The sequence below is a fragment of the Phyllostomus hastatus genome, unplaced genomic scaffold (genome assembly GCF_019186645.2).
Source record: "Phyllostomus hastatus isolate PE091 unplaced genomic scaffold, TTU_PhHast_1.1 phas_contig_80, whole genome shotgun sequence".
In the NCBI taxonomy this organism is placed as follows: domain Eukaryota; kingdom Metazoa; phylum Chordata; class Mammalia; order Chiroptera; family Phyllostomidae; genus Phyllostomus; species Phyllostomus hastatus.
The window spans coordinates 38,274,875-38,302,652 of NW_025333960.1; the positions used below are offsets into that span (position 1 = coordinate 38,274,875).

General features: G+C 54.5%; 1 protein-coding gene across 4 annotated transcripts in view; it reads right to left on the minus strand.

Annotated features, from left to right (window-relative positions):
* Positions 1 to 440: 440 nt before the first annotated feature.
* The window catches only part of ST8SIA5 (ST8 alpha-N-acetyl-neuraminide alpha-2,8-sialyltransferase 5), a 43,857-nt gene continuing 16,519 nt past the window's right edge, over positions 441 to 27,778 (minus strand). For 2 of the 4 annotated variants that reach the window (XM_045849810.1, XM_045849812.1), the window contains 6 exons: positions 19,535 to 19,627; positions 10,453 to 10,563; positions 6,890 to 7,034; positions 3,223 to 3,335; positions 2,346 to 2,438; positions 441 to 1,216 (listed from right to left, as the gene is read on the minus strand). In XM_045849810.1, the coding sequence (XP_045705766.1) occupies positions 748 to 1,216; positions 2,346 to 2,438; positions 3,223 to 3,335; positions 6,890 to 7,034; positions 10,453 to 10,563; positions 19,535 to 19,627 (1,024 nt within the window). In that variant the 3' untranslated portion in view covers positions 441 to 747. The remainder of the gene's footprint in view (positions 1,217 to 2,345; positions 2,439 to 3,222; positions 3,336 to 6,889; positions 7,035 to 10,452; positions 10,564 to 19,534; positions 19,628 to 27,778) is intronic. The other 2 variants (XM_045849811.1, XM_045849813.1) reach the window with 1 other exon arrangement.

Here is a 27,778-nt window from a genome sequence, read left to right on the forward strand (position 1 = left end):
TCAAAAGAGCAAACGCAGGTTTGCACCTGGAGGCACCGAGACTGTGTGTCTGAGGACGTGTTTGAAATGGCGTGGCTCTCCTCAGCGGACAGCATCTCTGCGAAGACCCTGACTCAAAGGCCTTACATTAATTAGCTCTCACGGTGCCACTTAAAGGACTCAGATGGTGGAACCTTGGCTGATAAATCTCTGGACTTCTCTGGGCCACTATCTTCACAGGAAGGTCTGGTGGCTGGGCTGGCCTCTAAGCTCTGAGATTCTAGACAGCAAATCAGGGCTGAGCCCTTGAAATAAAACTCAGGAACCCAAAAGTCTGCATTAAATCTTGCCCTTGCTCACGTGTCCTGGCTCCAGTCTCCCTGGTTTCCATTCTCTGTAGGGCCTTCCTTTAGCTGTGACAAGGCCGCTACAGTTTGTGCTGTCTTTCTTAGATGCTGAAATTGAGTGGAAATGTGCTTTATTCACTGGCAGCCCCCAGGGCCCGGACCGTGAGGTGGGCCCCAGCGGCATGCTACAGGAGGCAAGGCAGATACCCGGGGCCCACACTGGAGCCCAGGATGCCTAGCACAGAGCCGACTCTGCCCGGTACCCCATCCCTGCCTCCGAGCCCACAGGTCCCAAGCATGAAGCCGAACTACCGAGGGAGTAACAGCCTTTCAGCCAGCCTTCCCACTGCCTTGCCCCGCACAGGAGAGAGAGGAGGAGCCAGGTTCTGGGGGCTGGGCTCGGCAGGCAGCCAGGGCTCCCTCAGCAGCAGCTGCAGGTGCCCGTGTGCACACGGAGGATGCCTCGGCTGTGCAGGTGCAGGAAGTTGAAGATCTCGGAGGGCATGGCGTGAAAGCCTGGACGGGGCTTGACGTTGTCATAATAGTGGTGAGTGATGTAGAGGCCCGAAGGGTTCATGGGGAACGCCCAGAAGCCGAACAGGTGCACCTCCTCGCAGAGCTCCAGCGCCGCGGTGGCCAGGATGAGGCCCGTGCTGATGCGCTTGGCGCGCACGCCCAGGCTGAGCCAGTAGCGCGACACGTTGACCAGGTACTGCGGGTGGAAGTAGTAGACGGCCTGCGGCGACTGGAAGTCGTCCAGCACGTACTTGACGCGGATGGATACGTCGGTGTTGCGCGTGTTGTAAAAGGCCGGCAGCAGCACCGACGCATTCTCGTACACCTGCAGCACGCGGTAGAAGGGCCGCCGCCACTTTTCCAGCTTGTGGAACCTAAGAGAGGGGTGCAGAGGGAGAGTGTCGGCCACCCACTCCCCGCCCCCAAGGCCCAGCGCCCTTCCTTCCCCACCCTTGCACCCTGGGGTCTTTTTAAAGGACACAGGGGACTCACAGTCCATCCCTGTCTCCTTTCATCTCAGTCACCTCAGCAGATGGATGTCCAGCCTTCCTTGGGGACAGTTATATTTTTGTAAGTCAATGCAAAAGAAGACAGTCTGGACCCAAAGGGGCAAATATCTAGTGTGTGGCTGCAAGGGAGGGCAATGCTGACCTTCTCTGCTGGTTGAGGCCGGCCTGGGGCGGCTCAGTGGGAAACGGTGAGGGGGTGGGAGCTCTCCCTAGAGCCTCCGGGCGTTCACCTGTGCTGTCTTCCCTAATGCTCAGACCAGCTGCCGTCCTCTCAGCCTTCTCCCCTTCCCCAGCCCCCCACACTTTTTGCATTAGACAGCCTGCGAGGTCAGCTCATCTCGCACCTGTCTAACACTCCACTCTGCTGACTGTCGTGTTCCCGGGCCATTGACCCAACTTAACAACTCCCCTTCCTCTTACCCTTCATCTGACCCGGATGGGGTGACTACCCCCACGTTGGAGTTTCAACACATTAACCCACTGCCCCGAGACCCCCCAGACAGCCAGGTCCCAGGAGGGAGCCAGGTGGGGGGCTGAGATGTTTGCGTGCGGTTTCTCCCCGGTGTTGCCTGGCTGTGCTGCAGAGGGAGCTGCCCTCCCCAGTCACGCGCTGGAAGCTCTCTGACCCAGCACTAGGTGAAGACAGCCTAGACCAGTACTGTCCAAAAGAAATATAATGCAGGCCACGTACATGACGTTGAATGTGCTCATAAGCCCATATAAGTAGAAAAATGGGTGCAATTAATTTTTATAATGTATTTTATTTAAATGGATATACTCAAAATGCTATCATTTCAACATATGCTCAGTGTAAAAATTTCATGACATACGATCCATCCTCTTTTTCATATTACGTCTTGGAAATCGGGTGTGTGTTTCATATGCACAGATGGCACATCTGAGTCTAGTCTGGCCACGTTTCAGTGCCCAGTTGCCACAGCTGACTAGTGACAACCATATTGGACAGCACAGGTCTGGAAAGAGGGCCACTGACCTGTCTGTAATGATGCTGGGGTTCACAGTGACCACGTCCGTCTTCACCCCCACATCCACGGTGTACTTCTCTGAGATGGGGGGCAGGTTGCACCTGTAGGAGAGATGACGCAGCCGATGACACGTGGCCAGTCATTCCAGACGGAGCTGGGAGGGGGGAGGGCAAGGGGAAGGGATGACGATCACCTGAGAGAGGGATGCAGAGGCAGCCAGAAGGGTGGAGTCTTTGTGCCCTGGCCATGGAGAGGCCAATCCCACCCCTTGCCCCGCCCCCCCGGCCCTGAACAGCCCAATAACTGAATCTACAACCCATGAGAACCCGCTGTTGCCTCAGCTTAAGTCTCTTTGCTTTAAGCTCTTATCTTCAACCCATCTTCTTTATCCAGACTAAAGACGTAAGTGAGGATCCCCAGAGGTAAGAGGGGGCTCTACAAAGGGAAGAAGAAATACAAGGGCCAGTCTCTAGCTTAGGCAAAGCCAAGGCAAAGTTCAAACTGGTGTCCACGGTAAGGCTACCCTGTTCCGAGCACCACCTCTGGAAGAGCAGAGCCAAGCCAGGAAGTGGCCGCCCAGACGGCCTCGCCAGCAGATCTGCAGGGGCCCAGTGAGTCCTCAGTGTCTTCAGCTCTGTATGGCCACTTGCTCCCATTCTGCAGATGTGGAGACTGAGGACCTGAGGGGTTCGACCATGTGCCCAAAGGGACAGCGCTGGAGAGGAGAAGGGACAACCCAGAGCAGGAGGGGCTGCAAGGGTGGGGAGTGGGGGATTAACTATGTAAAGGGCATCGCTGAGGGGCTGGGGCACACGGGGCAAGTGCACACAGGCAGAGGGCTGTGGGTGCAGAAGCGGCAGGTGCAGAGCAGAGCAGTTCTTTTACCGGAAGACAAAGTCCGCGCTGTTAATCTCCCTCCCACAGCGGCTGTTCTTCAGGATGCCTCCGTTGCCCACCACCGCACACTTCTTAAACTGCGACCGGTTGTAGGGCATGTCCTGGGGAGACAGGGCCACAGCCTTCAGCGGGTGCTCTCCCCTCCTCACCCACACCCACCGTCACTCCTCATGGCCCCGGGCATCAGCCTCGTAGGGCACCTTGGAGAGAAGTGGTTATTCCATTTTGCAGATGAGAAAAGGGGTCGAAAGTCTTGTTCTCACTCCCACAGACAACTACAAGTAAGCATGGACCAGAAGCCATATCTCCGTAGCCCTTTGCAGTGAGCCCTGGGGTGCTCCAGGTCCCTGGAGTAGAGAGAGGATGGCTTAGGGCCAGCCCCGCTGCTTTTGGTTTTCCCCATGTTTGGAAGCTCAGCATCTTTATGGCAGCTAGTGCACATATCTGAATGACGATGCAAATGTTCTGGGGATGACAGCTGCAGAAATGAGGGCAGGGCTGCCCTGGGACCAGAACCCTAAACCCTGTCCCTTTCAGCTCAGGGCAAGGGGCGGGCCCTCCCTCTGCTCCACAAGGAGGACACAGGCCTGGGGCAGGAGGGTCATATGGACTGGGGCTGATGTCAGGAATCGGCAGCAGCAGGGTCAAAAGACTAGGGGTGAGCAAGTAAGGCCATGTCAGGGGAACAGTAAGATGCTGCGACACCCCAGGTCTCTGCAAAGAAAGAGCTCTGAGCCCAGGGGAAGCCCAGGACTCACCCTGAGTAACAATGACATTCACAGGAGCACTGGGAGTGAGCATCTCACAGCACTCTGACCTTGTCACACCTCAGCTGGCCGGGTTACCTGGGTCTGGGTCCTGGCCACCCACATAGGCTCCCTGGACATGCTTTCCAGGGGACTGCAGGCAAATCGGCAGGAAAAAGTAAATACCAGCCTGAGACTTAGGAGACCTGCTCCTGTCATGCCCCAACTCAAGGCCATAATTCCCTCAGGGGCCACCTGAGGCAGGGTCACTGGACAGGCACAGGACAGGAGCACTGACCTGCAGTCAAGGGTAGGGTGACCAAACATCCAGCTGCCCAGGACTGGTGGGCTTTGCTCGGATGCAGGACTTCATTTGGCCAAACCAGGAAAGTCTGGGCAAGCCAGGACTGGGTACCCTCGTCATAAGCCCCAAGTTCAATCTTGGTTTGGCCCCATAATGAGGTGAGAGAAACACAGACAAGTTTCTGAGCAGCCAGGGACTCCATGTTATAAAGTGTGTGAGACTGGGAGGGTAACATGTGTTCCACGCAACTGAATGAGATAATGTGCATCAGCACGCTCCGCTTGTCCTGCTGACACTCCTCGCTGCTGGGGCTGCCCTGTGCCCTGCGGCATCCTGGCCTCTCCCCGCCAGATGCCAGGAGTACCCTGCAGTCACAACAACCAAAAATGTCTCCAGGCATCGCCAAATGTCCCCAAACTGCTCCTCTCCCGTTAGAACCACTGGTGTCCACGTGAAGCCTGCCCAGTGCAGGGCTCGGCCCGCTCCGCAAGGGGACGGGTTGTCATTACTGGATGGCCCCGAAGGTCCCTACCGCCTCTGACACCAGGAGGCTGCTGGACAGCTGCCCTCCCAGCACGCACTGGCCAGCTGGCCCACAGGAGCGCGGCCCCATCAGCACCTTGGGCTTCTGCTGGGACCGACATCCAGGCGGGTGTCAAGGAAAATCACACCACACCAGGGTCATCGGGAAAGAGGATGAACCTAAAGGGGGTGCGGCATCCTCTCCGGGAGGCTGTCCCTCCTTGTGGTCCATCTTCCCTGCAGGGACGGGCCCAGAGGGCCAAGGTGGGGCAACAAAGGTGTCTCATGACCAGTGTGGGAAGCCAGACTGCTTGATTTTTATCAGAGAGACGGAAAAAACAAAGTCGTCTTTGGAGAGACCCCGAAGGCTCTTTATGTCCTCTGTCCGTTTCCCAAACTGTAAGTCCAAAACTGCCTGGGGAGGCTTTCTGAAAATACAGGCGTCTGGGCCTCATCCCGGAAAGACAGAATCAGAACCTTCAGGCTGGGGGTAGGACACCGAGAAGCTCACTTTTTACAGACTCAAAGAGACACACCCTTTAGGGAAGTTTGGGAAATACTTCTGTGCCCCATGCTCTCGTTCGGGGAATTTCAAATTACGGCCCCGCGAACAACTGACCCATCACTTACTGCTGCACAGCCTGCACGCTAAGGGTGGATTTTGTATTCTGTGATCGTTGGGAAAGATCTGAAGAACAATGTCCTGTGACATGTAAAAGCACACGGACAAGTTCCGTGTCGAGGGGCAACACAGTGTCGCCGGCACACAGCCGCGCCCATTCATGTCTGCGGCTGCCTCACGCAAGGACGATCAAGGAGGGGCATCGTGCCACGGGGCGCACAGCCTGCAGGGCCTGAAACATTTACTCTCTGACCCTTTCCCATGAGTCAGCTCTTCCCTCGCTCCCTGGGCCTCAGCCGCCCGCACCCATGGCCCTCCTTGGGCCCCCCTGTGTGTCACCCACGGGCACTACCTGCGGTCAACCTCGTGCTCCAGGCCTGGCAAGACCCGCCTCGTCCAGACGGCTCACACCCCATCATCCTCCAGCACGGTGATGTGGGAGGGTATGTCTGACGCCTTCCGCTCCCCCTGGCACCCCCGCAAGGCCCGTCTTACCAGGACTCTCTGCCTGAGTGTCAGAACGCAGAGTGGCCCTGGGCTCTGTTTCATTACTGCCCCCACGAGGAGCAGGGCGGCCCGGGCCCTCGGGTCTCATCCAGGAAGACCCGAGCACACCACCAATCAGCATTTCTGTGGATTGGACTCTCGATGCCCCGCCCCGAGCCCGGCACTCTCCAGGAGGTGGTAATGAGCGGGTCCCATGGAACCTTCCTCCTCCTTCGGTGGTAACCGTCAGAATCGGCTGAAAGTGCAGCCTCTGATGCCCCTCCTCTGAGAGTTGGAGGCAGTGATCGGGCCAGAGCAAGTACACATACTCAAGCCTCAGGGGTCTGAGCAGTTCGCACCCACACACTGCTCATGGCGTGGTCCCCGTGACCAGAGGGCCTCCACACTGCCCTGCATGGGCAGCTCCCTCCCGATTTCTCTTATGTGAAAGGAAAAAATAAATGCCTATCTTCTTTAAATCTCTGATATTTCAGACTTTTTGTTATAAGCAGCCAAACCTATTCCTAATCTAAGTCCCAGTGTTGCAGATGGGCACCCAAGGTCTTCCAACACCAGAGCAATCTTGCAGTGCCTTGCTTTGTATTGGCTGGTGATTTCTGGTGCACACACGTCATTTTCGTGGATGTTTTTGCTCTGTGCCTCCCTCGGGTGGAGGACAAATGTGTATCACTCTCCCAGACATCTTCAGGATGTCCTCTATGAGCAAGGCAACAACCAAACTTTTACAACCCCTTTCTTGCCAAAAGTCACCCAACTAACAGCCAGCTGGCATTCACTGTGCCAGACCAAACTCCCAGGTGACATTCTACTGAGCCCAAGAGAATGGCCGACCAGGGCCAGGACAATGGGTGCAGCAGGCACAGCAGAGTCGCGCCAAACCACGTGACGCAGCTGCAGAGGGCCATGCTGGGCCGGCTCCTCCCCGCACTCAGGCCGCCCTGCCCAAAGCAGCACCTTGGGAAACATGCGAAAGATCTCCTGGTTGATGTGGTAGATGCCGCTGGTGTCCACCTCATACTTGAGCTTTGTCCCCAGGGGGGTGTTCTTCTGGGTGGTGAAGAGGAAGGAGGGGGCGTTGCAGCACCTGGACAGAGTGGACCTGCCAAATAGGAGACAGATGGGAGAGACTGGTGACCACGGGGCGAAGCAGAGCCTCTCGAAGAGCAGAGGGGTCACAGAACTGAGTCCCCTTGGGGAGACCAGGGCGCACCACTTCCTCCCGCCTCCCCCTTCCCACCCACACCGCTGCTCCTGCGGGCCCCTCCCCTGGCGATCCCCCTCCCGATGCCTGGGCCCTTCAGGTGGCAGCCAGGTTTCCCTCCGTTGCCCTGTCCCCACGGACCCCGCTAGCCTCCAAAGCGTCCCACCCGCTTCATGTCTGCCAACCCCCTCCCTGCTTGAATGAAAGCCCCGTGGTGGCAGGAACCCTGCCTCTCCAGATCCTGCATCATGCCAGTCACACAGGTGTTTGATGACCAGGTGCCTGCCAATTGCGGGACAAATCACTGCTCATTTGAGCTTTCATCGAGACCCGCTAGGTGTTCTACTGCTTCCCGGACACATGCTCGTGGGAAGCGGAAATGAGCCCCAATGGAAACCCAGGGACGCAGAGCTGTTGCTTCGGCTCCTGGCCCCCACACCAGACTCCAGGCAACATGTGTGCCCTGTGGGATGGGGTCAGAAAGCCAGGACGCCCACGGTCAGCAGCAGCAGAATGTGCTGTTTCAAGAAGCTGTTTTAGGAAGAGGGGAGGGTCCGAAATTTGGGATGGTGGGTTGATACTGGATGACTTCCTGAAGAAATGGAACCTGGCTGCCAAAAGATGTTTTCAGGAGTTCGTCATTTTGTTTTAGAAAAAGAAGAAGAACCCTGAGGCTTTCACTCACAAAAACACTCAAACAGGAGCTGCCAGAAAGGTGAAAGCTGAGATGATGTACACAGGGTTAAAACAAACACTCTCCCAGGGAGAGTGTAGCTGACGAGGCCGGCCAGCGTGGGAGTCAGCCAGGCCGGAGAAGCCTGGGTTTCTCTTCCCTGCCGGGGAGGCTTGGTGATGGGGTCAGATCCTGGGCGCGTCTTGCTCCCCCGACCTGGCTGCAGAGGGGCTGGGCTTCACAAAGGATGCAAATTGCTGCCCACTCATGCTGGGGACTTTGGGCCCACGAGGACACATGTTCTCCTAAAACAGTAGTCGGGGGCTGAGTATACCCTCACCACCTTCCTCTGATACTGGCTCCAGGCCTGGCCACCTCCAGTGTCCACATGGCTGTGGGATGAAGGGACACCTTCTCCACGAAGCCCAGATAGACGGTGAACTCAAGTTGAGGAGGAGCTGTCTGGAACACTCACATCGCAGTCCTGGACGGACACTCGGCTGCCGACCTGGTGTCAGGAAGCCCGGGTTCTAGTTTCTGCTCTGCCCCCACCATCTGTGGGGCTTTGGGCACGTCTCTTCCCCTCACTGGGCCTCAGTTTCCTCATCCGGAGAATACAGGGCTGCCTCTTCTGACCCTCTGTAATTCTGTGACTCCAGGCTGCTAGAGCCAGGAAGGTTATACAAATACTTTTTATGACTTTATCACTTGCAAGGACTTCAGCAGGGAGCTCAGCTGGCTGCTGGTTAGGGAGAGCATTCTTCCCTGTCGAGGGCTGGGTTTCATAATGTGACTGAGGCTGGCCCAAGGGAAGGCCAGAGGCCTAGCCAGGCAGGGGCCGTGGGTCAGCCTGACACACCAGCACCTGGCCTGTTTATCTTTGCTGATCTTGTCAGTCCTCTGGAGAGGACCCCATTGCAGGAGACTGACTCATACCAACCAAACTCACAAGTGACTGATATACAAACCGGAATGCCAATGGGTCCCCTTTGACCGGGTTCCTTTCCTGTAACCGCAGTGCTCACGCCTATCTCCTAGCACACCCTCCCGACCCTACCCCACATTATTGCACCAGACTCCCGTAAACCCGAAGGAAGTATCTCATTATTGTTCCATGGGCTTGTAATAAGAGCACAGGGAAGTGATGACTGGCCTGAAGGTGTTTCCTTTTAGAACATGGCCAGGCCTGAGGTCACCTCCCTCTCCCACACCCGAAACCTTTCCCCCGCCCCCACCCAGAAGGGTCTCTCTCGGTTTCCCAGAGCCTCTGCCCTGGAGACTGCTGGCTGATCCCTGCCCAAGGGTCCCACGCTTCTCTCTGCTTTTCTCTTGCCAGATTATCTTCCTGTTGCTGATTATTGTTATTATTATTATTTCCTTAGATATGTGAATCCTGCAGATGAGGCTGCTGCTGGCTCTCAGCCTGGACAGCGTCCTTTTGCATCTCGCTGACCTCGGCCCGCCACTCCCTCAGCGCTCTCAGGCCCCACCCACAGTGGGTGGGCGGGGTGGGGGGGTCTGCCTGTGCGGTCCCCAGGTAACACTTCCTTCTAAGGGGTGGATCTGGAACAGCACCTGCAGCCCAGACCTTGGACCTGCTGCCCCCTCTTCCTGTACTTGGCTCAAGTTCACGTTCTACTTCTACGAGAAGCGGGTCTCTGCAAACTGCTCTCAGGCCTTAGCTGGGTTCCACAGCCTCATAGAGGCCACTGGTTCAGGCTTTGGGCACCTGCTCTTCAAGGGTAATCGCTTCCAACAACCACATTTCTCAAAACGTGCCGCCTCAAACTACTGCTCAGTCTCCAGGTGACCTGGAATCGCAGCGAACAGGAACACATGTCGTGTAAAGAAAATACAAAATACCTAGTGTTATTTGCTTCTCCCAGCCTCCCATGTAGGGATCCTCCCTGCTGACAGCTCCTCAGTACGTTCAAACTACGACTTGAGTTGCCAAAATCCGGTTAATACACGCATTTCCATGATCCTATCAATTCTATTTAATAAGTTCTACCTACACTAAAGTAATACCGTAAACTCACAGACTTTAGAGGCGCAAAGGACACCTGTATTAACCACTAATCAACACGAGTGCACGGGCTTTGCTAGCTGCTTAGCTCTCAGAGATGGGAGAACTTTAAGGTACAGCTTGTGCCTCTCTGGAAGCTTGTGACCAGGCAGTGTGGCTAGAGAGCAGAGAGAGAACAATCAGCAGCACTCGAGCGTTGGCTGCAAGAACCCAAGAGCTCGGAGAAGGAGGGGGCTGCTGAGTTGCAGCAGCTGCCCCAGAGGTGAGGGGGGCGATGGGGTGAGACCATGGAAGGTGTTTAATGTGCCTTAACACACAGGCCTGCTGGAGGCCTCCTCCTGCAAATCACTTCACCTGTGTGAGTCTCAGTTAACCTAGGCTTTACTGGCAACGGCACCACTGACCTTGCAGGGATGCTGCAGGGGCCAGAAAGGAGGACACACCCAGTAGCTGAGTCAGAACCATCCCGCACCCCCACCCCTACTGCCCAGGCTCCAAAGCCCTGCCAGGGCCAGCTCTAGAGAGATGCCCCTGGGTCTGGGCCTTGCAGGACAAAGAGGATCTGAAGAGGTAGCAGGAACAGAACCCCCGGGGCAGGACAGGCGAGTCATATGTACTTGAACTGGTTGGCTTCGGAGATGTTCATCGCCCATTTGCACATCTGCAGGCTCCTCCACCTGTCGAACAGCTCCGACTGCTTCACCCTTGGAGAACGGAGGACGAAGAGTCTGTGAAAGGGCCAGGTTGGACAAAGCGTCGTCCTTCCCACACATGCTCCCTTCCTGCTCCCCTGTCTGCCGAATCCTGGGCTGGCCCATGGTATTAACTGTATTTTCCTAGTTTCTGTATTCTTGACGCTCTGGCACTGGGGGTCTAGCTAACTCCTAGAGGTGGCAAACAACTCTCCTGCAGGCACACCTTTCACAGCGGAGCAACCAGTCCAGAGCTCGTACCTGCAACCACCTCCTTTATCAAGCCAACTGCTAGCTCCCTGTCCTAATAATCCCAGGACCAGGTATCAGACCCCTGGGGGCAGCCCATGTGCTGCAGAGTGCATTGAAATTATTCAAACTAGCCAGTCTACCCCGCCTCACCCATTCCTTCCCGTGAGAACCACAGTGAAGGCTGTAACCGCGGCTTCCCCTCACCTCTTCGCCTCCTACCAACACTGGCAAGCTGTGCCTCCTTTTCTAGGGAGCTGGGAGTATAAGAACTTCTTCCTTCATGATATAATTTATTTTAAAGATTTATTTAGCCCTGGCTGGTGTGGCTCAGTGGATTGAGTGCTGGCCTTTGAACCAAAGGGTCACCAGTTCAATTCTCATTCAGGGCAAGTGCCTGGGTTGCAGGCCAGGTCCCCAGTGGGGGGCATGCAAGAGGCAACCACACATTGATGTTTCTCTCCCTCTCTTTCTCCTTCCCTTCCCCTCTCTAAAAGTAAATAGATAAAATCTTTAAAAATAAATAAATAAAGATTTATTTATTTATTTTTAGTGAGGGGGGAGGGAAGAAGAGAAATATCAGTGTGAGAGAGAAACATTGATTAGTTGCCTTTCATGTGCACCCCAACCGGGGACCAAACTGGCAACCCAGGCATATGCCCTGACTGGGAATCGAACTGGCAACCTTTTAGTTTACGGGAGGACACTCCAACCAACTGAGACACACTGGCCAGGGCATGATATCATTTCTGTACAGTAGGACACAGTAGGACTCATGACGGGGCATGCCCTTCTCTTTCCCCTTTCCAAGAGCAGATCACAATTTCCAGATGACACAAAAAAGGAGATGAGAAACCTGAGTTGTGTTCCTTTTGTCTGAACAACCACCTGCAAGGCTCGCTGGTTTTTAAACATCTCAGCTTGTGATACGCTAAGGCCCCCTCTGGAAAGGGAATGTGTCTAAATCACGTGGGATTCTCCCTTTGACTGAAACCAGCAAAAAGCATTAGATCATAGAACCCTATTTCCACTGAGTGGTGCATCAGACTGGAGTTTCCCTGGTAATAGAAAAAAACATAATAAAAAAACTGTAATTAAAAAAAGGCAAACACTCATGTAACTGTAAGATTAAACAAACAAGTTCATTACAGAGCTGTTACCCTGTGTTTAACTGCAAGGGAAATAGTTGCTGGCAAACAGGGCAAGCCCTCCCCTACAGAGGGAATAGGGGACAGGTGGGGGGAGGGGTGACTGCAGGAAAAGTCACATAGGAGAGCAGCGAGTACGTGAATTGGGAAGCAGAGGGGGCCTTGGGCCTCAGACCCAGTTCAGACACCTCCTATGGCATGTGCTGGGCAGCTTTAAAGAGCTGGGAGGAGCCCCTCCCCTCATCCTGACTGTTCCCCCTTCTGGCTTTCCCAAACCCCCCACAGCAGCTCAGGTGACACCAGAGGAGAAGAGTCATTATACAGCTGCACCCTGCCTCACACACTGCTTCCCTCCCCCACTTGCTGCAACCCACAGGCCCCAGAGCAGCCCCTGTGCTCCACCAGTGCCTCAAACAGCCAGGGCCACACTGCAGGCCGGGGTCCCAGGTTCAACTGTCACCAATGTCCGAGCACCGTTCTCTGTGCCTCCAACGCCCTTGTCACACCCTGGACCAAGGTCAGGGCCTGAACCCCCAGCCTGGAATCCTCGCTCCATCTCCAACTTGCAGTATGGCCTCAGATCAGCCACTTAACCTGTCTGAGTCTCAGCTGCTTTACCTGTGAGATGGAGGCAGTCAGCTCTGCCCTGCTCACCTCAAAGGCCGTCAGAAAGGTCCAATGAGAAAACACTTGTGAAAATATGTTACAAATTGCTTTACAGACGCCCAGATCATCTTTAAAGATGAAGGGCTGATCCCAGGCACGTATCTCCTCTCTCCTGAGGTACCAACCACTAACACTCTAGAAGAATGATAAAGGTATAAGCCGACCGGATGCATAAAATAAATGGAGTTGGGTGGGGGGTCTCGGTGGAAGAGAGATTTCAGCCAGTGTGTGGCAGGAGAAGGGGTGACATAGGGAGGAACAGCACAGCCCAGAGACAGAGCGGATTTGCAGATTTGCGTAGCAAATGTTAAAGGGGGTGGAAGGCGGGGAGGGACACGGTGTGAAAAGGAGGCTCAGTTAAAGTGAGCCCATATCCAGAACTATCAAGTCCCCCACCTCTGTAGTAGCCAGAGTCCGGCAGAGGGGAGAAGAAGGATTGAATCAGACTGTCCATTTCTGCCTTTAAAACAAATTACCATTCCCAGTGAAAACCTCTGCGTGTTCTAACCGCATGCAAAGGGGCCAGCAGCGATCTGCATCTCCTACCCTCCACAAAAGCTGCCCGCAGACTCTGAGCTCCTATCAGCTTTGCGTTGTTTAAATACGAGTAAGCAACCAAGGGTCACCTGGTCAACCTGAAGGACACAGACCAAGACAGACCATCTGATAAAGTGACCGGAGGATTTATTTTGAAGAAATCCAAAACATTAATTCCAAAAGACACATGCCACCCAATGCTTACTGCAGCGTTACTTACAACAGCCAAGACACAGACTCCACCTGGGTGGCCGACCACAGACAAACTCGTAAAGAAGACGTGGCACATGCACGCACGGGGATAGTTATCACTCGGCCACCACAAAGAACGGGAGCGTACTGTGTGCCACCACAGCGTGGATGGACCTCGAGGACATGATGCTGAGTGAAATAAGGCAGTCAGAGAAAGACAAACACCGTATGATTTCACTCATATGTGGAATCTAAAATACAAAATGAATGAACAAGGGAAACAGAAACAAACACAGATCCAGAGAACAGACTGGTGGTACGCAGGTGGGAGGGGGGTTGGGAGAATGGGTTAAAAGGTGAAAGGGATGAAGAAGCACAAATCGTCAGTTGTTAAAATAGTCGCAGGGATGTAAAGTACAGCTCAGGGAACCCAGTCAGCAACAGTGTAACCACTGCGTGAGGTGTCATATGGGTGTCACAGTCACAGCAGAAGGGCGTGAGGCTTCTTGGGCTTAGAAGTTCATACGGTGTGTAAGTGTCTAGTCACTATGTTTAACACCTGAAACCAATATGATACTGTATGTCAAATGTAACTGAAAAACAAATTTTCAAAAAGAAAATACTTGATTTTTTGGTATGTTATAATTATAGGTGTTATTTTTCTATTTTTTGTTTTCACTATTTTTCTTATACTGCTTTTTTGATATTAGCCTGTATATCTAGTGAACTACTTCATATTAATTATTATTTGTGCCTACACACAGAGAAATAAATTAAATTAAAATACTGGTAAAAAAAAGACCACAGAGAGAACTATGGGAGGAACAAAATAGAACTTTAAAATATTCTACTAGTGTCCCCGGAGATACTCAAGAAGTATGATGTCCTTAAAGTAAGAACAGACTTCTCTGAGCACAAAGCAAGAGCTCTTGGGGGAAAAAAAAGTTTCAATGAGCTAGATGATGAAGTCAAGAAATTTTCTCAGAAAGTAGAAGCAAAGGGCAAAGAGATAATAAAAAATGAGATTAAAATATATGAGTGCTAGAGAAGCTATGGAGAAAAGCCAGCATCCAATTCTTAGATGTAGTAAAAAGAGGAAACAGAAAAATAAAGAAAATATAAAGAGATCTAAGAGAAAGTTCAAGAGTGTGGACAGGAGCCCCAGTTTAACAGGTCCCTGTGTGTGTGCACCCTGGGCACACTGTCAGGACACCTCAGAATTGCCTGACGGGCCCCTCCAAAGGAACAACTCACATCACACCCAGGTGGCCTGGGCTCTAGGAGACGACAGAGAAGCTCTTCAGCCTGCTGCGGGGAAATGACTTTCACCCAAAACACCAACCCCACCAAACCAACTATGAAGGGTAAAGGGGAAATTAAGTCATTTAGACACAGAAGGAATCAAAAGTTTACCTCCTACCCAGCATTTTGGAGAGTTTGCGTAAAAAGGGTAGAAACAAAACGAAGGAGTGAACCAAGAAAGAAGCAGCGATTGGGCCTAAGCCAAGGTGAAACCGCCCTACGGAGGCAGGAAGGGAGACCTGGGGAAATGATGGGCAACCTGTCAGGAGGGCAGCCGGTCGGGGTCGGAACGAGAGGGTGAAGGAACCCTGGGGGACACCTGGTTGGTGGAGAGGCGGGAGGCGGGGCGGAAATAGGACACAGCAGAGACAAGAGTTCAAGGGGGAAACGATGACTAGAAGCCTCAGAAAAGGGGGCGGAAATGTACAAGAAAGGAGAAGGAATCACTATTGTCTGATCTCACATTCTAGAAATAATACAGGATCATGAGACACTGCCAACATTTAGTAGAATAAGAAATAGGTTACTTAAGCCCTGGCTGGCGTAGCTCAGTGGATTGAGCGCAGGCTGCGAACCAGTGTCGCAGGTTCGATTCCCAGTCAGGGCCCATGCCTGGGTTGCAGGCCATGACCCCCAGCAACTGCACATTGATGTCTCTCTCTCTCTATCTGTCTCCCTCCCTTCCCTCTCTAAAGATAAATAAAGTCTTTAAAAAAAGGAAATAGGTTACTTAGGCGATCTATAGACAGAAGAACTAAAAAGGGCAATGGTCCTCAACCTGGAAAAGTGGGGAAGGGCTTGGGTGGGGGCTAAGGGAGCTGAGTCCTCGCCCACCAACGTGGGACGTCAGTGGACACAGCGCGGATGGGGTCCAGGGGACAGCAGCATGCAGGAGCACGGCGAGGTGTGGACGCCGTCACCTGCAGAAACAGCCAAGAGCTCAAGCAGCAGGGCTGGGGCACCGGTGTAGGGCAGGGGACTGTCGCTTTCTATCATTACAAGCTTTCGTAGTCTGCTTAATTTTTCTAGCCATGTGCCAGAGATGGTAATAATAACGAGATGATAATAGTCGCCTCAGTGTCCTTCTTTTTTCTCCCCTTTTCTTCCAGGGCCTCCTCTGTTTCCGGCCTTGTGGCATCCACTCCTCCACCCACCCACTCACTTAGCAAACGCATCCGAGCCCACGCAGGGTCAGACCCCAGGACTCAGAGACTCCCGGGGAACCCTGCCCCAGCCTGGCCCCCAGCCTCTCTCCTGTCTCAGGGAGGCCTCCTCACCCCAGAACGACAGGGATCGGGCGGCAGGGGGGCCAGCAGGCGGGGTGAAGCCACCTGGGTGTGAGCACAGGCGGCAGCGAATTTAAACATAAACAGGCTCTAGAATGACTAAATTCAAACGTAAATAATTTTTACAAGCATAGGGACCATGCGTTTTCATAACGAATCATCAGAGCACTGTTCCTCGTGCAGCTGACATCGTCAGGAAAGGGGGCCTTGTCCATGTGGGGACTTTCCGGCCGACTAACTTGCACTGTCCACGGGCGCCACGTTGGATGGGAATCGTTCCCAGACAAACCACACGCGGTCCTGACTCCTCACACACAACACCAGCTGACACTCGCGCACCCGGAGGGCCTCGGAGTGCATCCGTCCAAACCCCTCTGTGCACTGACAAGGGTCTGACCTTTCCCCAGTGACTCAGTCTCCGGCAAGAGCAGGGCTCCCGGCTCTGGGCTCGGCTGCCGGTGCCCAGTGATGTCAGAGCCACTCAGATCGGGGACGGGGCTCTGGGCTCCGATTTCAGCCCTGCAGGGCCCACTGACCCTCAGCTGGAGGGCTCAGAAAAGGAGGCACAGGCCCTGCTGCTCCCCGATGTCCCACCGGCTCACATGCTGATGCCCCAAGGACAGCCCCCTCCCCTCCCCTCCCCTCCCTCCCCTCCCCTCCCCTCCCCTCCCCTCCCCTCCCCTCCCCCCCCCCCAGTACCACCAGTGCCGACACTCCTGGGGCCTGGGGGCCAGAGATAGGGCAACTGCCATGGAGAGACGGGGTGGTTGCTCAGTTCAGGGGCCAGGGCAGGTGTCCCAAAGGCAGAGATGAGAACTAGAGCCAAACACACAGAGGACACGATGCCACCGACATGACCCATGACAAGAGACACAGCGTGGGCACAGATCATGGGGCAATGTCAGGCTCCCCGTCGTACCCCACCGAGTTCAGGATGAAAACAATGGGCCCCGGTAATTTCTAGTTTGGTCCCTAAACGGAAAGTGTGAGGGGGACTATTATGAGCCGAGTAGTGTCTCCCCCTAAATTCGTATGTTGAAGCCCTAACCTGCAACACCTCAGAATGTGACTCTACTTGGAGACGGAGTCTTTAAAGAGACAGTTAAGTTGCAAGGACATCACCAGGGTGGGCCCTAGTCCGCTGTGACCGATGGCCGCAGAAGAGGAAATCAGGACAGTCGCACAGAAGGACAACCGTGTGAAGACAGAGAGGGAAGGCAGCCATCTAAAAGCCAAAGAGAGAGACACGGAAGACGCCGGCCCTGCTGACCTTGACCTCACAGAACTGTGAGAAACTTAAGTTCTGTCGTTTAAGTCACCCAGCCTGCGGTCCCTGGCGATGCAGCCCCAGCAAACCCGAACAGGGACGAACACCAACCAGCGTACAAGACACCCTAGGGCAGGGGAGTGGGAGGTGACGCAGAAGGAGGCCCAGTCTCCGGGGGCTCTCGGGTCTACCCGTGCAGACCTTGAAGGAACCGTGAAGAAACTGTCCGTGCTTTAGAGTTTACAAAGTTAACAAGTGACCCTTTGAAGACTCACAGGTGCACTCTCAAGGAGAGTTGCTCTGGCTTTCCGTCGGCCGACCCTGAATGGCCTGCAATCCCCGAATTTTGAGAGAAGGAGAATGCTCTCTGCTTAGGAGCTTGCGGCTCTGGCTCCTGACTGAGGTCCGGGCACCCATCTTTGCCACTAAATCCCAACTCCCGTGGAGCATATGGAGCACCGATCACATCGTACCCACTACCACCTGCTTAAAACCCTTCCCGGTGCCCTCGGATAAAGATGGAATCTAAATCCGCCCCACAAAATCCGGCCCCTGCCTGCCCGCCCCTCTGACAACATTGCTTCCGTTTCCCCTCTCACGCTGGCACTCAAGCTGCCCTGACCCTGCAGAGCCCGTGGCTCCTTCCTGGCACAGGGCCTTTGCACAAGCTGCTGCCTCGGTCGGGAGTCCTCCTGGCCTACTTAACTCCCGTCACCCTGCAGACCAGAGCACCGGCGTCGCTTCCTCAGACAAGCCCTGCCTGACGACCCCTCCCCACCAGCCCAGGTCAAGTTCCCTGTCTCCCCCTTGTCTCCCTAAGGTGATCAGTTGGTAATGTCCGCTGCCCCTGCTGGGCGGTGGGCTCCGTGAGGCCGGGTGGGACTGAGGGGAGGGTGAGCTCCCCCACGGTTCTCTCTCGAGAGGGCACACAGCCCCGTGGTTAGTACGGAGACCACAAGCAACGCAGCCAAGCCCGGCCGGATGCTTGGCCTTCTCTTGGAAATTTCCTGCAGCGACTGAGCTCGTGGAGTCTGAACGACAGCCCGGAAAAGCTGTTGCCACTGCCCATGGTGGTTCCAGACAGTGGGGAATGGGGAGGGGAATGGGGAGGGGAGGGAAGGGGCACACAAACGCTTACTGAGCACCCACTGCATGGCTACTGTGAATGTGGGCCGCTGGGCTACTACTTTCACCTACGTTATTTCAGCTAACCCTTCATGGCTACCCTCAAAAGCGAGGTGAGAGTGTCCCCACTTTTGTAGGAAAGAGAAGGCTCAGAGAAGTTCAGTCGTTTGTTTAAAGATGCAGAGCTGGTAAGGCCCAGCAGTGGCTTTGGATCCCAGGTGTGCCTGAGTCCGACACCTGTGTTCTTGCTACCACCCACACTACCTGCAAACCGTGTCAGACGGCTGGAGGGGCACCCGGTCCTGCCTGCGGGCCGCTGGCCGTGGTCCTGGGGCCCAGGAGTCCACATGAGCGCCCAGGACTGCCTGACTCAGAGTAAACCACATTTCGTCCATACCCAGACATGACTGTTTCCAAATAAATACACAGCCTGTCACGAGAAACACAACACAAGCTCCCGTAAATGAGCTTGCCAAATCCACGGCAGCCCGAGGAGGGAGGGAGGGCTGGGGCAGGCACACACACACACTCCAGCGTTCAGCACAGAATGCAATTCCTCTCGCACAGGTTGGGAAACGGCCATTGGTGATATTCTGTTGAGTGGGGAGGGGAGAGCATAGCTCTTTTGCCATTTATGTTTTAGAAAGAAAGAAAGAGTGAAAACTGTCTACACATGGGTGCTGGTTTTGCAGACCTTCTGGGAGGATGCCCAAGGACAGGCAGGGGCTGCCTCTGAGGAGGGCTGGGGGCTGTGGGCAGGGGGCTCTTCACTGCACACCTTTCTGTGCCTCCTGAATGCTCTATCGTTTAGGTAAAAAAAATGTGATGAATATAAAAATGTTTTAAACACAATAGCAAGAAGGCGGAAGGACTAATTTCAGGCAAGACACTCCCGTGCCCTCTTCTATTTCTGTCCACAAGGAGCCGGTGATGAGAATCTCGGAGACTGGTGACTGAGCCGGGGGCTGAAAGGCCAAAGTCACCAGAGGTGACCTTGCACACTTGGATTTTTTTCATAAAACTCAGTCATCCCCATGCAGTCCTCCAGGGCTCTCCACAAGCTAGGCGCTGGGAAGTAGGCCTAATTCTTGCTCTATCTGGATCCACTGCGGTTCCTATCTCCTTCTGCCCAAAACCCACCCTGCTCCACCCACCCACACACCATGCACCCACCCCCCACCCCAGCCCCACCCACCCTGCACCATGCACCCAGCACCCACCCCGGCCACACTTACATGGACAGCACCTTCACCTCCAAGATTTCGTTCCTCAGCTCCAGGCATCTCGTGGAGTTATATTCTAAAGGGCCCTCGTAAAATTCAAAGTACCTGGGAACCAACAGGGACGGACATGGGTTAGTATGCAGAGAAGCCGGCCTGACTTTCAGGAGCCTTACTTTTGGGCACCCTTGTTGTGGGGGAGTCTGTTCTGGTCAAATAAATAGAGCACACCAGCCCCACCCACCAGATGACCCGGTGGGAGGCCCCAGGACTGCAGGGGCCTCCAGCTCCATCACTGGGTGGGTGGTGACTCACAGCACCCCCACGCCCCGGGAGTGCAAGCCTTTGTAGGAGCATGACCCCATTTCAGAGAATCATGACATTCAGAAGCATCTTTGGTTCCGAGTTGCAAAGGGAAAGGAGAGGAGGAGGACACTCTGTGCCCATTCTGGCTCTGGCTCTTCCTGTGGTCAGTCACTGCAGGAGGCAGCACAAGGCTACCACCTTCAGCCAGTCCCACCTGCCCCTGCTCCTTTGTCCTCCTCCTGGGAAAGCTACTCACTGACAGCCACGAGCATCGCTGGGCCCTACAGCTCTTCCTGCTGTACCAGCATTTCCATTTCCGTCAGCTCACTTGATCCTCGTGCTCACGCTGTAACTAGCTGAGACTGACATTTCTCTCTCCCCATTTGACAGCTGGGAAAACTGAGGCTAAACAGCTGGAGCTCCGGTCCCACAGTCATCGTAAGGCACAGCCAGGTTTGGTCCAGATTCCACTGCAGAGGAGCCCAGTCCCCTGCCAACACCAGCTAGCTCCAGGCATGTTGGGAACCGCCCTGACTGGTATCAGAAGCTGAAACCCCCACCTAGGCTAAGGCTAAGGGAACGCCCTTGGAACCGTAAGCCAGCAAGGAGACAAAAGCTTATCTTCCTGGCAGGAATGCTGCTTCTGCTGCTTTATTCATGGCTGAACCCCCAAAAGCTTGGTCGGTTAGCCAAAGACGGGTAAGATTCCCCACGGGGGGAATGACCTAAGCCAGGCACGATCACTTTGGGAGGCCCCCCAAAAGAAGGACTTGGGGCGCTGCAGCAAAAGGGGGTGATGGACCCTCGCTCCTCGGCTTTGACAAAGTCTGAGTTCTCAGCGTCTGGGAAAAAACCTCCTTGTCTCCCAGTTGCCTTAGTTCCCTTGCTCCACCTAAGCCTGAAACAATGACAGGGTGGTACAGCTCTGTACTGAGAAGTGCGGATTCCCCGGGGTGATCAGGCCTAAGAAAGAACATGTAAATTACTGTGAAACCTTCTTTGTTTAGAATGCTCTCAGTTGAATGAGAAGGGTCTTAGGAGGAAGTTATTTTGTTCCTCAGTCTTACAGCTCTTTGACCCCCAACTCAATAGTTCTTTGTTTTCTATGGTTCCTTACTTCCCCCTAATGAGTACTGTACTTTACCTGAATTATTATGCAGAATGAGCCCAATAAAAGCAGGTATGGACGGTAAACCAGCGCGCTCCCCACTAGGGGGGTGGCCATTTCGTCCCTACTTCCCCACAGAAACTAGTTTGTCTCTGTGCATGCGTGTTTTTTCTCGCGTGTTTATCGTCGAGCCATCCACAGCGTTCCGTGGTCACTGCTGGCCGGTGACCCACGCGCAACACAGGCACGTCTGGGCCACCTCAGGGCCCTTGTAGCAGCTTCATGAAAAGGAACAAATCCACTTTCCACCAGGGCTTGCCGAGCCCTCACCACAAGCCAAGTGCTGGCTGGGCCCAGCATTCGACAAGGAGGCATCCACACTTGACCTTTATAACTAGCCTACAAGGAAAGGGAGTGTCATAAGCATCACAAGTTCACTCACTTGCTCAGAGGCGGGCACATGGCAGGCGGCAGCGCTGCAACATGGGCCTGCATGCTGACTCAAGACTGCTCGTCTGCGCATCCACAAGGACAGCTGGTGTCCCCTGGGAAGGGCCCTCTGGCCTCCCCCGGCCACCAGGCGAGGAAATCTCTCAGGCCTCCCCTCCTCACACCCAGGAAGGAAGAACACCACCCAGCTGGGGGTCGGGGGGCAGGGAAGAGTCGAGGGTGCAGGTTCCCTCCAAGATAAAACACAGCAGTTCCCCGCTGGGCCCAGCCAAGGTAGGGCCTCCCAGGGCAGAGTGAGCTGGGAGACCGGACCCCGTGACAGCCCCACCACCACAGGATCCCAGAGCCGCCGCAGGGTGAAGCCACCGCAGGGTGAAGCCACCCGAAGTGTGGGGTCAGTGACCTCGCAGTGGGTAGCTCTGGGGAAGCAGACGTGGGAGCGGCGCCCCGGGGCTGCTCCTGCCCCCTGCACTCCACCAGCAACGATTTAAAATGAAGTCATTCCTCCGGCGATTCCCAGACACCTCCCCACCGTGGGCCGGCAGCCACTGCGCGTGCCCTCACACGGACGCCTGACCTGTGCCAGCTTAGGCATGGCCGCCTCAGGGACACCAGACCGCTTCCCCGCTAAACTGGTTCCTTTTAAAGATACGTGTATGCTAGGCAACTTAACTTCATATTGAATACTTTAAAAATTCTGTTTATAAATATTTATTTTTTAATTTAATAAAATTTAATAGTTCATTTTAAAGCATAACTGTGGATTTAAATAATTAAAAATATTTTTAAATAGCAGAACAAAATATTTGTTTTAAATAATTTAAATATAATTTCACCGTTAATACTTTAAAAAATATATTATAGATGTGTTCTTTCATAATTATAACTTAATAGTTTATGTTAAAGTAACTTTAAAGTAATTTAAAATACTACTTTAAAATATTAAAACATTTTTTATAACAAACTGGCTCCTATTCACAAAATAGGTCGGCTCCTTGTTCTCGTGTCACAAAAGAACTGAAGCAGAGTTCAGAAGAATTCGGCGTTTTCTCTGTTTCCCTTGTGGTTTTCGAACTCCTTCCTCTGTTGTTCCTCCCCAGCAAACTCATACTGACCCTTCAGCACCCGGGTCAAATGCTCCCACTTATGGGAAGTCGTCTTGCCCCTCGCCTCCAGGGTCCCTCTGCTCACTGTCTTTTAATTAGAGCAAATAACATTGTATTAAAATAGTCTGTTTATATACCCACTTCCCCCTCCAAAACGCTTGGGAATTTTGTCTTCGTTACATCTGCACCTTCGGGGCGGCAGAGGCAGGAAAGCTAAGAGCTACATTTCCTAGACTCCTGTTCGCCAGGCTCCAGATGAAGTTTAGGTTCAACCAATCAGAAGCACTTGCGTGAGACCGTTACTGGAGAAGAATGACGAGACTCCGAGCATTGTGTTGCTGGTGCAGAACGTGGCAGAGGTGGCATGGCTCTTGGAAACTGTCGTGGTGGCAGCACCTTCACGATTACATCGGAGGCAGCGCCTTTCATGGTGGCCTCATTTCACAGCGTCACTTGGCGGGGCATTTTTGGAAGCTCTGCCTGGCGTCTTTCTGCAGGCTGTACCCTTGACAAATCCCAGTCTGCCTGAATTAGTTCAAATGGATTCTGTTGTCTGCAACTAGGAACAAGAGGTCAGCCTGAGGCCACAAAGAGAGTCCATGACCTTGGCTCTGACTCACGTCGTTTTCCAGTCGCACAGCAGCAAGTGAGGTCTAGCGTCCTATCACAGAGATCATCATTTGCAACCAGAGCCAGTGGCACCGAGCCCTTTGGAATCCCCCGGGTCATCTGAAGCCATCATCTCAGGCTGCTACCAGAAAAGCTGCAGGTTCAGACGCTGCAAGGGATCGTTAGGAGGAGACCTGTCCCAGGGGGCTCGGGGAGTTGGGAGACTGCGGACACAGCTCGGATATGCCTCCAAACCAGCTCTGTGACTTTGGGTAAATCACACACCCTCTCCGGGCCTCTGCTCTCTCCTCCTGGAAACAATTCATTTGAACTAGGTGACAGTGGCAGGCCCACTCCACACTAAAATTCGGTATCAAGGTTCCGCTCAGCATTTCCCACTCACTGGCAGAGGCAGATCGATACTATGAAGCGATGGTCCACAAACAGGAGGAAGGTGAAACCGACCAGCACCGCCCTTCACCCGGCAAGCCCTGCGCTGCTCCACAAGCATCTCTGCCTTCCCTCCGCCGCCTGCACTTAGTTTCCGTCTCTCCGGAGTCTCCGACATCCCTCACGCAAAGAGCGAGGCAGTACAAACGTCCCGGACGGCCTTGTGCCGCGTGTTCAGTGACGGTCGGGGGGAGAGGCTTTCAGACCTGGGTTCACATCCCTTCTCTGCCCCTCGTTGGCCACCGTGGGCCCCACCCTTTTCTGAGCCTGTTTCCTCGCCTATAAAATCAGCATTACAAATGCGGCACCTGGGCAACAGGGTGGAGGTAAGATCTTGATGACAATTTCAGGGAAAACAGCTGCACGGTGCCAGGAGGGAGAACAGGAAGTACCCAAGAAATGTTCACTCCCCCTCCCCACTTTTCCTGCTGCTAAAGGGCGAGAGCCGAGAGTGGGCGCCTGGGAGGCAGACGCTTGCCTCCAGTCCCCCGGCTGGCTGGTGGCAGCGCTGCGTCAGGGATGAATGACTCAGGAAGTGGCTCCACCGTCTGGATCCTCCTTCTGCTGTTATTAGTAAACCTCTCTCCTGCCACCCTGCGCATAAAGCCCGTGCTGAGCTCTGCGTGGACGTGGGGATGCCCTTGAGCACCTGTCTCCGCTGCAGATTCCATAGATTAACTGTGCTCCTAACGCTTTGATGTCTGGGGACTTGCTGACTCTGGAGACAGTGCCCACCTGCCCCAGGACCAGCACAGAGGTTTCTGGGTGTAGAGGAAAGGCCTAACTCCCTCGAGGGGCTGTGAACACACCTTTCGTATGCAAACCAACCAATACAGAGCTCACACCTGACCTCACCGACTTCTCTGACGCACTGGGGCTACTATCCCAGGTGCCCAGAAAACACTCAAGGTGGTGCCTACTTCAAAGTCATCAAAACTGCTCCACAGCTGGGTGTAAAGCCTCAGTTTTCCCATCTGGAAAATGGAACCAACAGCCCTTGTTTCCTTCTCCATTCTCCTCAGGCTTTGCTGGGGGCGGGGCAGGCTTGCACGGCTCCCTCAGTCTCTAAGGATGACTGACTTAAGGAAATCAATTGCTAGTCAGCTCTAGAGTCTGCTTCCAACAGGACGCCCCAGGACTGCACTGGGGGGGCGGGGGGCGGGCGGGCGTGGAATCCCTGTTCAGTCTGGATGGAGACCGTCAGGCAGACATCAAAAATGAGGCTTCATTTTTTGTGTAATGACATAGGAAGAGGCCTACATGACAATATTAAGTGGAAAATGCAAGTTACAAAACAGTGCATGGGAAAAGGGAGGGACAGTTAACAGAATACCAATGCTGGCTTTCTCCGAGTGAATTTAAAAATCATGAATGATTTAAAAAATACCTTTCTGGAGTGGGGTTACGACTCTTTTATTGCTGGTAATCACTAGTAAATGCCCCTTCAAGTCCTAGATATCCCTCAAAATGGCTCTAGCCTCTTCTTAACCTGCTGGAAGTCTGCGAGAAGCAGTTTCTCCGAACTTCTTAACTCCATTAGCCTCTCAAGGTGAGTTAGTCACTGTCTCTTCTTTCAATTCTAGAAAAACGATCTCTGTGCAGCTCGAAGGGGAGGGCACCCTGGCATCACATTTGGCCACCTCGCTGGTATAAATAGTCCCAGCCAGTGAGATCGGGAGCTCAGCTCATCTCGGATGCCACTGGGCTTCCGCCAGCCAAGTCTGAGGCTGGTGCCAGGCTGCATCCGTCCTGCCCCGTCTCTGTGCCCTCAGCACTGCGGTGGGCAAGGAGAGGCAGCCCCCGCTGCCTGAGAAGCGGGCGATGGCCTCCACTGAGTGAGCAGACAGATGCAGAAGGCCAAAGGCAGAGAGAGGTGGCCTCGGTGACCCCAAACATGATTTCCCTGCTCACACCCAGACATGGGGTCCAGCTTCGCAGGCTACGGAGGCCTCATTTCAGCAGACCCAGGGTGGCTCTGTCATTCTGCCAGCCTTTCTCCACAAGCCTGCCCCAGACAGAGCTCCTCTGTTGGCCTGATATCCGCTCCAGAGCTTCTTCAGATCCATGGGGTCTTCCTTAGGGGCCACAGTACCTTAAGCCCCAGCAACTACTGCCTGGTATAGGACGAGTCCCCTGCATCCGACTTCCTACCTAGCACTCCCCTCCCTCCCCAGACGCTGACAGCGTTCAGGGAAACAAAGGCCCAGGGAGGTCGCTGTGTCAGGCAAGAGCACACCACTTGGGGTGAGGCCTCCACCAGCCCCAGGAGCAGGGCAGCTGCCCCAGCTCTGCAATCTAAACCCCTGGGCTCCTGACAAGCCTGGCACAGCCTCCAAGAACCACAGAGTCGTTTATTTATTCCGCACTGGGTAGGGAACCCGTGTGGTTCTAGTCAGGAAAAACCACCTTCTTCTCCAGGTGAATTAAGCCAGGCATGTGGCTCATCAAGTGGGAGTGAGCTGGATTTTGGCCCCACTTGACCCCTTGGCTGGGTGCCTGTGCGCAAGGCCCACCCTGCACAACCATGTGTGGCAGACTGACTCTAGACTCTAATTTTGTCTCATTTAATCCTCCCAGTTGCCCTGCAAGGCAGGCCTGATCCCCCTATTCTATACCCAAGACTCAGACAGCAAGAGGGAAGGTCACTTGCCCACGGTCATTTGGCTAGTAAATGGTGGCACTAGAGAGGGAACCTCGGGCTTCCGAGAGCCCAGAACCTAAGTTCTGACTCTGACAAGCCCCGGCCAGGTCACTGGGGTTCCCTCAGTGAGCAGGCCCCCCTCTCCCGAGGCCCACAGCCCCCATCAGGGAGCTCAGTGCTATTTCTAGAGCCAGAACAGCTGCTGCCGTCTGGAGACGGCACACTACCCATCAGAGCAAACGCGCAGAAACCCGAGTCTGAAAATTGCAGCCTGACAACACAGGGAACTGGAGTGTCTTCGCCAAAGAGGTACAGAGAGAGGCAAGCAGGGCGCGGTGCTGACAACTGCAGGTCACGGCTGCCAGGAGGAGACCTGATGGTGGACAGACCTGGCTCGGACCCCAGCCTGGACCATGGCCCCCTCTGAGCCATGGTTGCCTCATCTGTCCACAGGAGTCCCCTGAGCTGTTTTTAGGTATCAGAACTGAAAGCTAAAGAGCCTGGTGTTCTGAGCACACCCCTTGATGGTCTTGTGACCAGTCTGCTCCCGGTGTGGGCCTGGTGAAGTGCCACCTCTGGCACGGGGTGGGGGCTGGGGGGTCAGGAGCAAAGCCTAATGTGGCATTCTTCCTCCCCTAACCTGCAGTTCTGCAGGGGGCCAGGTCACATGCCTAGCACATTCCTGCAAGAACACATATCCAGTGGCCTTCTTCAGGGGGGCCCGCCTAGGGAGCCCTGCAAAGCTCCCCGTGTAAAATCCGCTCACCAGCCGGGAGCCTCCAGGTGGCTAAACTCCTTGGGTCGACCTTCCCCACGCACATCGCCCTGCTGCCCCTGGGGGTCTTCACCACCATCCCCCAGCTGCCCACGCCGAGAGTTGTATGCTAGTGGCCTCTTCCTAGTTCGTGTCCCAACCCATCTGACCACTTCAACTTCCGTAGCAGGCCTGCTCTCCCTCCAGTGCCAGGGCTGTCATCGGGTCTTCTTCCCCGCAGATTAGCCTCTCGGTCCGGAACACCCTTCCTTGAGGTGTGTCTTCTGGGCTACTACAGACCAGAGGTCAGCCTCCTTTGGCAGCCTTCCCTGCCCTCCACCATGGCCACTGATGAAGGGGGCACAGGCTACGATGCACAGCTACATGGAGTGGAAAACTGGGAGGGTCTCGGGCGCCCTATTCTTCTGAGCACCCCCTAACCTGGGTCTCAGGTGGATGCTTGGTCCCCCCAGCCCGACCCAGGCCCTTTTCCTTTCCATTCTCCACCCCTTCCCATTCTCACTCCGTTCTGGGGCCTCCTGCCTTTGCGAAGTGACTGGTACCAGATTCTTACGGATGGCCTAGGAGGCCGGAAGCATGGGGGCCGTGAAGAAGGAGAGGAGGGGGAATGGGTGATGATGGCCGCCTAAGGGAGTAACGGACAGACGGTTCGGGGAGCTGACGTGGGGTGAGGAAGGGGTGCGGCCCTGACAGGCACCCGTGCTCCTTGATCTGGAAACGTGGTCCCCAGGAGGGAGCATCTCCTACTCAGCTGTGAGTATGGGGCAAAGCTGGGGCCAGACTCTACCTGGGAGGTCCACTCGGCAGACCCCAC